General features: G+C 40.8%; 1 protein-coding gene across 1 annotated transcript; it reads left to right on the top strand.

Moving 5' to 3' along the window:
* The first annotated feature begins 10,503 nt into the window (after positions 1 to 10,503).
* LOC145112783 (uncharacterized) lies at positions 10,504 to 11,283 on the top strand. Its single transcript, XM_079048907.1, has one exon. It carries the CDS (start codon positions 10,504 to 10,506, stop codon positions 11,281 to 11,283), a length of 780 nt encoding a protein of 259 aa, XP_078905033.1.
* The last annotated feature ends 706 nt before the right edge of the window (positions 11,284 to 11,989 follow it).

Genomic DNA, 11,989 nt, shown 5'->3' with positions numbered 1-11,989 from the left:
TAACATGGTCCAAACCCAAAATGAACCGAAGCCCAAAAAGGCCCAAATGGCTTTTGGTGAGTACGCCCTAGGTACCACCATTGTAAGCCCGACGTACAACGTGATCGAAGAGAGGGTTAACGGGCTGAACCCGTTACACGCAGCGTATCAGGAGGGTACGCCCAGCGTAACTCGCTGATGCCCAAACTCAAATCTAATCTTCTTAATACCTTAAGACTTTAAGCCTAACACCCAAATCTAATTCAAAGGGACGTCTTAAGTTATAAAGTTCTTGACTTTATGACTTTGCATGGCTTAATGGAGTCCAAACCAAAGCCCTAGATTCATAGCTTCACCAAAAGGCCGCTAACTTATGCATGGAAGATATATACGAATCAAGATTTGATTTTTACAACTTAATGACCCCACAAATGACTAGAAATGAGGCTCAAAGGTTCTGGAGTAACTTCTACTCACAAGATCCAAATTATGGGACCAAAACATGTCAAATCATGACCCAAAACTAGATCTACCTAAAAGAAACATCAATATTGATGCTTTATACCTCCAAATATAACACACGTTTTCTAGGATGATTCGAATTAGGGTTTCAAGGAGTCAAAAGTTTTAATTTTGGAAGAAAAGAAGCCTCACGATGTGAGACATAGAGGCTCAAAGCGTGAGATGGGTTGTATGCAAACGTTTGTTCGTGACTGGATGTAAGACATAAAGGCTCACGACGTGAGAGCTGCTGCAGCCCAAGCCCATAATCTTTTAGGGTTTACTTAGTATTTAAGCACATATAAACTCATTTTAGGGTTTCTTATCAGTCTCAAACCCTTTTTCACCTCAGAAAAACCCTAGTCTTCGTCCTTGCTTGATTCTTGGTCATTTTGGAGCCTTTCTTGGTTTGGAAGAAGAACAAAATAAGAAGAAAAATGTGATATTTTGTTGAGGCTTGCAAGGAATCATCATCATCATCATCACCTTACATTGTTTCTGGACCATTGTAAGTGCCAAAGCTTCCACCTTTATTGTTATATGAGGCTAGATCTAAGTTTTGTCCCACTTTTCTTCTTGGATGTGCAAGTTTGAATGAATGGAAACCATAAAGTTGGCAACTTTATGGGTTATGATGGACTTAGGGGTGTCTTGGAGTTCAGATCTAGAGAATGGTTGAGTTTTGGAACCTTACATGAAAGTTGGATGACTTTTTTTTTCAACTTTTGACCCAAATGAGATCTAGACATGTATTGGACATATATGTCTTAAAAGCATCGACTTTACAGTGTATTATGAAGTTATAAGACCTTCTGGAAAGTTTGGGTTCAAGGCTTAATGAATTAAGGACTTAAAAGTTGGACTTTTGGCTTCAGACTGTTCTCACGACGTGAGACATGGAGGTGTCATGACGTGAGGAGTGAGTGATCCCATTTCTGATTAGCTTCTTGAAGCTCACGACATGAGGAAAGGCTTCTCATGATGTGAGGTCAGCTCCAACGACTTTTCATGTCTAAGTTGAATGAGTTGAGTCGGGATGAGTTGGAATCAGATCGAGTGGGATCTCACGACGTGGCCAAGGATTGGTCACGACGTGAGGATGGATAGGTTGACATTGGGTTGTTAAATTTGACTGTTGAATTTTGGCTTGGTTTGACTTTTGGTCAAATTCTACTTTTAGAAGGTAGACTTAAGGTTTACCTTGTGTGGACTGTTAGGAGGTGTTAAGCACCCATCATTGTCAGGAGAGAAGTTAGCTGTCGTCAGCACGATTTTGAGGTGAGTGTTAGTCAGCTTTGTGATTTAGGTGAGTCTCCTCACTATACTATGGGGTCGAAGGCACCAATGTCGGCCCATTGGCTTATGTTATATAGGAATACCAGGGGGTGGCCCTTGGCATTTGTATGAAAGACCCGGAGGTGGCTCCCAACAAATTGTATGCAAGACCAGGGATCAGACCCTGGAAATTATATGTAGTATGCTAGTTGTTGATGTGATACTTGCATGGACGAATATGAGGTGGCTCCTGGCACTTGTCTGTAAGAGCTAGGGTTTTGGCCCCTGGCCTGGCAAGGAAAGACCATGATACAACTCATGACATAATGGCAAGACTATGGTTGTCACATATCATTCTCTATTGTATGTATATTATGTGGTATTTTGGGGAACTCACTAAGCTTTGTGCTTGCGGTTTAATGTTTATGGTTTCAGGTACTTTTGGTAAAAAAGGGAAGGGCCCGGCGTGACTGCACAACTTCCCCCCCCCAGAGTTTTCCACATTGGTAAATTATGATCTTTACTCTGATGTTTAAATAATATACTCACTTTAATCAGTTTTGGAATAACTCTTTTGTATGGTTTATTGTTTTAACAATGAAAAGTTTACAATGAATTTTTTAGGACATTACAAGTTGGTATCAGAGCCTAGGTTTGAGGGATTCGGGCATGCTCTTGGGTGTGTCTGAACTCGAATTGAGGGTTTGGTAGATTTTTCATAAAAAGAAATGTTTTATTAAAGTATTTCCTAATAAAAGAAAGGGGCGTGATGCGTGCAATCATCCGAGATCAAGTAAGTGATTACTAGAATACCCATACATGTTTGTTATGTTATATGTTATGAGAATTGCATGCTAGATTAGGGCTAAGGATCTGCTCAAGATTTCATGCTAGGAGAGATGTCTTTATTTTCCTGATTGTTTGAGCTTTTGGAATTGCATGCTAGTATGTATTTTAGGGAATTGGATGGATTGGACTGATATGTGATGCCTCGTAGCCTAAGAGGATCAGATGCTATGCTATATTTAGAAATCTGTATTGGTAGAAGTAATTGCTAAGTGTATGCTTTAAAAATTATATACAGTTAGGGTCATATAGCCTTAGAATGACTGATTTGGCCTTATTTCCTGTTCCTCATTTGGTTTTGGTCCTAGGTTAGAGTCTTTTATTCGACAGTCTATTTGATCATGTATTGTGTTTAATTTGCATGCATAAGGCAATCGGTAGTGAGAATGGAAGTTCCTAGCATGGTTTGTAGTAAGTGAGCTTTGGATGTTCTTTATTAGTCTGTGGCTTGGAGTGTTACTGCACGAATGCTGCTTGCTTTGTGCTTTGTGGAACTTTTAGTGATGTAAGTTAAATATTGAGTGAATATGTTAAGTCACATGTTACAAAGGTTAAATAATATCAGAGTGATGGATTTGACTCTATTGCGCAACTCTCGTCTGAGTCTAACCGTTGTAGGGTTGAGTCTTTTACTCGAAATATTATCTAATCTTTGTGGCATGTGATTATATTCATGAAATAGTTACCTGACATTATTGAGATTTCTTCAGCAACTGATGACATGGTGAGGTCGGAACCTAGGAGAGCATAGGAAGTGTTTTTTAGCGGGTTCCGACGCGCTGTTTAGTGAATACTTGGAGTACACGTTGAGAATGTAACTTAGAGGATTCATGATGATTCTTGAGGAAAGTATGGATAGGTGTGGAATGTAGTATTGGGCCCATACTACTGAAATCATAGGATCCATACTCGAATCGAGGAGAGTCACAGAGAATCTAGGAAGCTTGTTGGATGAGGATTCTTTGGGTATGTTTTAATCATTTGTATGATTGTTTTTCAGAATGGTGATGAGAACACATGGAGGAGGTTCAGGTTTTGGTTCAGGCTCAGGTGTAGGCGTTGAGCCGATTGATGAGCAGATGTGGGAGTTCATCTCGTCGGAGATCACCCGCGGTATTTTGGAGCAGACTCCTGTGATCTTTAGAGCGGTCAAAGAGGGGATTATAGAGATTTTGGATGAGCGCCTGGGCACATTCCGCACTGAGATTATGGCTATTGTGGGAGCTCACACTTTTTCCTTTCAGGAGTTTCGTGCTTGTGGAGCTCCCGAGTTCTTTGGGGAGAAGCAGTGGCGGAGGCAGCAAGGGGGCTGCCGGGTGCTCTGCCCCCTCCAACCTCCTTTCAAATTGCAGGTATATTATTATAAGATTTACTGATTTAGTGATAAACTGCTATCCCATATCGATTTAGTGATAAATACTTAAGCCCCTCCTAATTACTTTAAAAATACAACTATTATTATATTATTATATATTCATAAAACAATGAGTCATAAGGGTGTGGAAATTATGAGGCCAAGACCGACTTTATAATGTGTAGCTGTCAAAGAGGTTAATTTTTAAATTAACAATTACCGACAACACTGTTACATCAATGATTTCAATTTTCTTAAGGTAAATTTTAATTTTTATTGCACACTTTATTTATTGTAATTTCTAATTTCTAATTTAATTATGATTTTGATAATTTGGTTGATTGTAATTATAAATTTGTAGGGTAAATTGCGAGCAAGAAAATTATTTTTTCAAACGAATAGAAGATGTGTGTGACCTATTATTGCATCCGGTTAGTAATAATACTAAAGAAGATTTTCATAATATGATAGTATTAGTAAAATTATACTTTAAAATATTATTACAATGTGAGGCTGTCAGCCCCCGTTATTGTTAAAACATGGCTCCGCCCCTGGGGAGAAGGACCCCATTGCTAGTAGGAGGTGGTTAGCGGATATGGTGAACGCTTTCCAGACGAGTTTCTGCCCCGAGGGGTCAAAGGTTAGATTTGCTTCCTATTTTCTGAAAGAAAGAGCTGGAGATTGATGGGAGGAGGTAGACTTCACTTTAGGAGGTGAAGACCTTGAGACGATGACATGGGATGAGTTTGTGGCTCGGTTTAGGGCGGATTTTGCACCAACTATTGAGGTGTAACAACTGCGAGAGAGTTTCAGGACCTTCGCCAGACTACTGAGACTATAGCAGAGATCACTGCCAAGTTCCGGGAGAGGGCTTTGTTGGTTATATAGTATGCAATGGATGAGGAGATGAAGAAGGTAAGGTATCATGATATACTGAGGGATGACATCAGGGAGTTTGTGAGTTTGTCAGGGTGCAAGACCCTAAATGATATGATTGCTAGAGCAGAAAGTGAGAGATTGATTTGGAGCACCTGGGGAAGAGGAAGCGAAAGCAGGTGCAGACAGTTGGGGGTATTGCGAAGAGACCCAAGACTTTCAGATCAGCGGTTGAGGGACCAACATGGTTGGGGTTAGTGCAACACGTGCGGGAAGCAACATGACGAGGTTTGTTGATCTAGGGGTATGGGTTGCTACAAGTGTGGCAGTGTTGGTCATGTCAGCAGAGATTGTCCCCAAGGGACAAGCCTGCTATGTTTTCACTACAACCAAGTGGGCCACAAGAAGGTTGACTATCTGGATTTGATGAGAGGAGCGGTGAGGGCACCTGCTCCAGCCACTCTGAGGACTACTGACGGTCACGTGGGCAGAATGGAGGTTCCTGTGGCGAGGAGCCGAGCATTGCAGTCACAGGCAGAGGGGATCTGAGTTCCATCAGTTGACATCGCAGGTATGTGTTGTGTTCACTTCCTTCATGCTCTTAATAATTGTGTTAATGATTGTATGTTTATGTGTAAGATGCCATGTGGGGTGTATCTAAGTCTCCACTGGAAATTATAGTTTTCTTCATGATGGTCTAGTCATTTTATAGTGAGAATCCTTTCATGCCATTTCGAATACTGAGAGGCATGTTTAGGGGATATTTGGGTGAGATAGTCTTGGATTTCGAGGTAGGAGGCATCGGTCATCATCAGAACAAGCTTAAAGTGTGAAAAGATCACCAATCGATTTGACCTTTGGTGGTATTAGCAGGAATTCAAGGAATCCGCGAGGTGGGCATGCCGGGTTTGAATGTAGGATATGTAAGGGGTTTTCCTGGTTTCGAGGAAACGTGGAATTGGTTTGACCGTGGGTGTAAGATCAGTAGTTGCCAAGTTCATACATTCATATTATGGTCAGTTACAGGTTCACATGGGGGTTACTCTAAGTGCAAGTAGGTCGTGGAATAGGTTGGGAACCCGTTTCGATAGCTGAGATGTTGTTCTTTGTCATCCGATAAGTCGCCGAGGACTTGTAATGAAGTCAATGGGAAGTACTTGGGATTGTAGTGATCGTTGAGATTTCTAGTAAAGATTCATCTGGTTTTAGAATGTGTGTGATCATGAAGATTGGCTTGTAATGTAATGCTATTTCTTGTAAGTTCAGGTGGTCGACAGTTTGAATTGTGAGATGGATTGGAAATCCATCAAATTTTGTGGATTGGAAAGAGCGCAGTAGAATCCAAGTGGGGGAGAATCATTTAGTCTAAGGGTTGCACAAGAATGGATATTCAGGTTTCATTACACATCATTAGTGACGCATGGTGGATATGTGATCAGGAACATGTTAAGGGTTGTGTTAGAGCCTCTATGCCTGTTCTTGTCTGATTAAGGTTTTGGGGTTCGAAGCCTGACCCGAACACCTGATTGGGGGTATAGTCAGATGCAGGTTCGACTAATGATGATTATGGTTGGTATGGTAGATAGACGGAAAGACCATGGGTTGGGACCATGGTAGTGTAAAAGTGGTGTAAGACTGCGTGGGTGGCCATAACATTCACTAGGTTGGTAAGCAGTATAAAGGTGTGGTAAGACTGCGGGGTGGCCCGTAGCATTCACCTGGTCCTTGAGCAGCTGTGAGAGCGTGGTGAATCTATGATTTGGCTCGTAGTTTCCTTTAGGTGGGATTAGACCATAGCAGGACAAGTCATGAGACTGTGGGAAGGCCACACCATTCATGGAATTAAGGAAGGTTGTGGGTCGTGTGAGGCCGGTTATTGCATCAAAAATATAATTATGGGACAACAAGACGAGCTTGCGATGGTACTAATTATGGAAACTCGTGTTAGGTGTCGTCTTGTTATCAAGTGAAAGGTTTTCGAAAGCAATAAATGGTCAGGGATTCTGCTTCCCAGTGGAAACAACAAGATAACCCAGGGTTGGAAGGGTTATTGCTCAGTTTGGATTGCAAAGTGGAGTCGGATTAGCAGTAATTTAGAATGGGTTGTCTGTTGGGGAATCATACAATGTTCTAGGATTTCAGATTTCGAGAAGAGTAGTAATGGTTATTCTTCAGTGTTAATGCTAGTGGGCAAGGATTTGTTCATCATCAGGATTTGAGAGCCCTGCTAAGGCTGGGTTCGGTTACAGTTTTGGAAGGCCGTTGTATATAGGAGTCGACTTCTCTACTCGTATCGAGGTTGTGGAAGTATTGCCCATGTAGTCTGGCGTTTCTGGAAGGTAGTAAGGAGTGATTTCGAGGACGAAATCTAATTTAAGTGGAGGAGAGTTGTGACACACGTTTTCCAAGATGATTCGAATTAGGGTTTCAAGGAGTCAAAAGGTTGGATTTTGGAAGAAAATAAGCCTCACGACGTGAGACATAGAGGCTCACGATGTGAGATGGGTTGTATGGGAACTTTTGTTCGGGACTGGTCTCACGACATGAAACATAAAGGCTAACGACGTGAGAGTTGCTGCAGCCCAAACCCATGATCTTTTAGGGTTTCCTTCGTATTTAAGCACATCTAAACTCATTTTAGGGTTTCTTATTAGCCTCAAACCCTCTTTCACCTTAGAAAAAACACTAGTCTTCATCCTGGCTTGATTCTTGGTCATTTTGGAGCCTTTCTTGGTTTGGAAGAATAAGAAAAAAAGAAGAAGAAGGTGATCTTTTGTTGAGGCTTGCAAGGAATCATCATCATCACCACCTTACATTGTTTCTAGACCATTGTAAGTGCCCAAGCCTCTACCTTTCTTGTTATATGAGGCCAGATCTAAGTTTTGTCCCACTTTTCTTCTTGGATGTGCAAGTTTGAATGAATGGAAACCATAAAGTTGGCAACTTTATGGGTTATGAGGGCCTTAGGGGTGTCTTGGAGATCAGATCTAGAGAATGGTTGAGTTTTGGAACCTTGCATGAAAGTTGGATGCCTTTTTTTCAACTTTTGACCCAAATGAGATCTAGACATGTGTTGGACATATATATCTTAAAAGCATCGACTTTCCAGTGTATTATGAAGTTATAAGACCTTCTCGAAAGTTTGGGTTCAAGGCTTAATGGATTAAGGACTTAAACGTTGGACTTTTTGCTTCAGACTATTCTCACGACGTGAGACATGGAGGTCTCATGATGTGAGGAGTGAATGATCCCATTTCTGATGAGCTTCTTGGAGCTTACGACATGAGGAAAGGCTTCTCATGATGTGAGGTCAGCTCTATCGACTTTTCATGTCTGAGTTGACTGGGTTGAGTTGGGATGAGTTGGAATCGGATCGAGTGAGATCTCACGACGTGACCAAGGACTGGTTACGATGTGAAGATGGATAGGTTGACATTGGGCTGTTGACTTTGACTTTGACCGTTGACTTTTGGCTTGGTTTGACTTTTAGTCAAATTCTACTTTTAGAAGGTAGACTTAAGGTTTACCTTGTATGGAGTGTCAGGAGGTGTTAAGCACCCATTATTGTTAGGAGAGTAGTTAGATGTCGTCGACACGATTTTGAGCTAAGTGTTAGTCGGATTTGTGATTCATGTGAGTCTCCTCACTATACTATGTGGTCGAAGGCACCAATGTCGGCCCATTGGCTTATGTTATATAGGAAGACCAGGGGGTGGCCCTTGGCATTTCTATGGAAGACCCGAAGGTGGCTCCCGAAAATTTTTATGCAAGACCAGGGATCAGACTCTTGAAATTATATGCCGTATGCTAGTTTTCTATGTGATACTTGCATGGAAGACTAGTAGGTGGCTCTTAGCACTGGTCTGTAAGACGGGGGGAATGACAAGGAAAGACCATGATACAGATCATGGCATAATGGCAAGACTATGGTTGGCACATAGCATTCTCTATTGTATGTATGGTATGTGGTATTTTGAGGAACTCACTAAGCTTTGTGCTTACGGTTTAACGTTTATGGTTTCAGGTACTTCTGGTACGAAAGGGAAGGGCCCGACATGATTGCACAACATCCCCCCAGAGTTTTACGTATTAGCTAATTATGATCTTTACTCTGATGTTTAAATAATATACTCACTTTAAATAGTTTTGGAACAACTCTTTTGTATGGTTTATTGTTTTAAAAATGAAAATTTTACTATTAATTTTTGGGACGTTACACCAGAAGCTTGCAAAGGTGAAGAGAGTTTTGGATCTTCAAGCTCCTAGCTAACCAACACTCATCAAATGAGTTATTTTTCTTCCAAATGCACCAAAAACACACCAAAATCACTCAAAGGCTCAAGAATCTCACAAATGGGGCCATGGTTTCGAATTTAGGGTTAGAGAGGATGGAGGCTAAAGACAAGAAGGGTTTCCAATAATTTACAGCCTTTAAATAGGGTTAAAGGCCCAAAAATTAGGGTTTGACTCTGCCTTGCATACGCCATGGGTACTCCAGGTACGCCTAGCGTACGAGAGAAACCTACGCGATCATTTAAGCCGTGTTCTCCCAACGTACACCATGTACACCCAACGTATTAGCCTAAACCTATAACTTTCCTAACTTCGAATGGTCATAACTCCCGCATCCCAAAACCGCCTTCGGTGATCTTTATATGCTCGGAAAGGTAATGAAAAACCCTATAATCCCATGTAATATCATTCGACTTAAAACTCTTCGAACTTGAATCCTTAATTCAAGAAGAGATCTGAAGCATCACTTTTACTATTATACCCTTGGACTCCAAGCACCAACCGAGAGCCTGGGTCACCCGACCTATATAATCCACACCCAAATGGGTCTAAAACCCAAACCATTAAAGTCCAGGGCCATCACTTGATCCATTAATGCCTATAATTCTCGAAATAGGAAGCTTCTTGAAACCAGATGTTACATACAATGTCCCCATTCTCAACACAGTTTGATGAAATCACAACCTTGTGTCTACATTCTTACTTCTTCTATGGAACACTAGGTTTTTAACATATTCTATAGATGGATTGTTATTTAAGTAAATAATAACAAGTTTGACACTTGTTCCTGTTAAATCTTCAACCAAACGACGAATCCATATTGCTTAACATGTGGTGGTTGTGGCAACCATAAACTTAACTTCACATGAAGAGAGTGCAACGCATCTTTGCTTCTGTGATGACCAAGTTACCAAATTTTCATTCACATAAAAACCATTTCTCCTGTACTTTCTCCTATCAACTACATCTCTAGCAAGATCACTATTTGAGTATCATATAACTTCAACTCTTTGACTGCTTTGTGTATAGACTAACCCAAAATCAATGGTTCCTTTTACATACCTTAAGATCTTTTTTTAATTCTTTTTGGTGTTGGACCGTGGGCCTTTCTGTGAATTGATTTATCACTCCGACAACATATAAAATGTCTGGTCAGGTGCAAGTTAAATATCTCAAACCATCCATAATATTGAATTTGATTTAAATATTTTGTTTGTTATTATCTCCTATTTCCTAGCTAGTCATACCTTTTCCTTTTATTGTAATGTATATAAAAGGATTATTGAGATCTTTTGAATAAAAATAAGAACGTATCAAATTTATGATGGTATTAGAGCAAGAAACCTAGCTGCTTTGCGAAACCCTAAACCTACATCGCCATGGCAGGTAACGATGTCAACACTTCCAAGAAGAAGAAGAACAACAATAATACACTAGATCATGATTCCCCCTACTATCTTCACCCATCTGATTCTCCCAGACAGATGAAAGTCAATGAGGCTTTGTATGATAAAAACTGTAGGGATTGGGTTCAAGATATGGAGAAATTCTTGTTTGCCAAGAACAAGATTGGATTCATAGACGACACCATTGTGAAGCCAGAGAAGATGTCGAAGGAGTACATGCCATGGATGAGATGCGATGCGATGAAAAAGGGCTTGGTTACTACAACCCTGGAAAAAGAAATAAGGAGTAGCGTCAAATACGCCAACACTGCTTCAAAAATATGGTTGGATCTTCATGAAATATTTGGGAAAGAAAGTGCTCCTAGGGCCTATGAACTACAGAACCAACTCACCAACACTCAACAAGATGGGATCTATGTATCAGCCTACTACACCAAGTTTCGATCAATATGTGATGAGATTCAATCAACCTTCCCTACACCGAAGTGCACCTGTAATAGGTATACCTGTGGTATTGGCATACGTCTTGTTGAACACCAAGAAAAAGAGAAATTGTATGAGTTTCTCATGGGTCCTGATGGAGACTTTACTGTCATCAAAACCCAAATACTGGCTACTTCACCAACACCGGGTTTGGGATCGGCTTACCACGTCGTTGCTGAAGACGAACGCCAAAGAACCATCATTAATGACGGGAAACCCTCCATAGAGGCTTCCACCTTTAAGGCTTTTGTGCCTAACAATCGAGACTAGAATTCTTGGCAAAAGAACAAGTCAAATCAAAATCCCACAAGGTGAGAAATAGAAATGCAACATTGCGCCTTTTGTGATAAAGATGGTCACAATCGTGATGGATGTTTCAAACGTATCGAGTATCCAGATTAGCGGCCAGGCAAGGGCAAAGCAGATAAAGACAAACCTAAAGCTATATGTGTCGACACAAGTCCCATTCTTGGGCTTAAAATAGACCAGTACAAAGATTTCTTGAAGCATTTTGGAGAATCCACTAAACTCGAAAATGAAGAAACAATACCAGTGACTAACATGACAGGTAGATTGGGTGATGAGGATGACTGGATCATAGATTCCGGTCTAACCGAACATATGACTTATAGGGTCGACATCCTCACCAACAAAATAAAACATACATATGAGAGGCTTGTTGTGATTCTTAAAGGAGATGCCATACCGGTTGAACGAAGGGGTGATTACACCTTACTAGGTGGCACCTAAATTGAAGGATCCTTCACGTCCCTCATTTTAATCGAAATCTTTTATCTGTTAGTCGGTTAACAAAAAATCTACAATGTGCCATAAACTTATTTCCGATTTTTGTGTAATGTAGGGTCTATGATCAAGGAACTTGATTGGTGAGGGTGATTGTCGAAGGGGACTGTACCATATGGGGATTATTAAGGAAGAAAGAAAGGAAATGCATCTCATGATTGAAAGATGACAC

Source organism: Lactuca virosa, chromosome 5 (assembly GCF_052849685.1).
Source record: "Lactuca virosa cultivar CGN04683 chromosome 5, Lactuca_virosa_CGN04683_v6, whole genome shotgun sequence".
Taxonomy (NCBI): Eukaryota; Viridiplantae; Streptophyta; class Magnoliopsida; order Asterales; family Asteraceae; genus Lactuca; species Lactuca virosa.
This window is presented reverse-complemented; position numbering and strand designations above follow the sequence as displayed.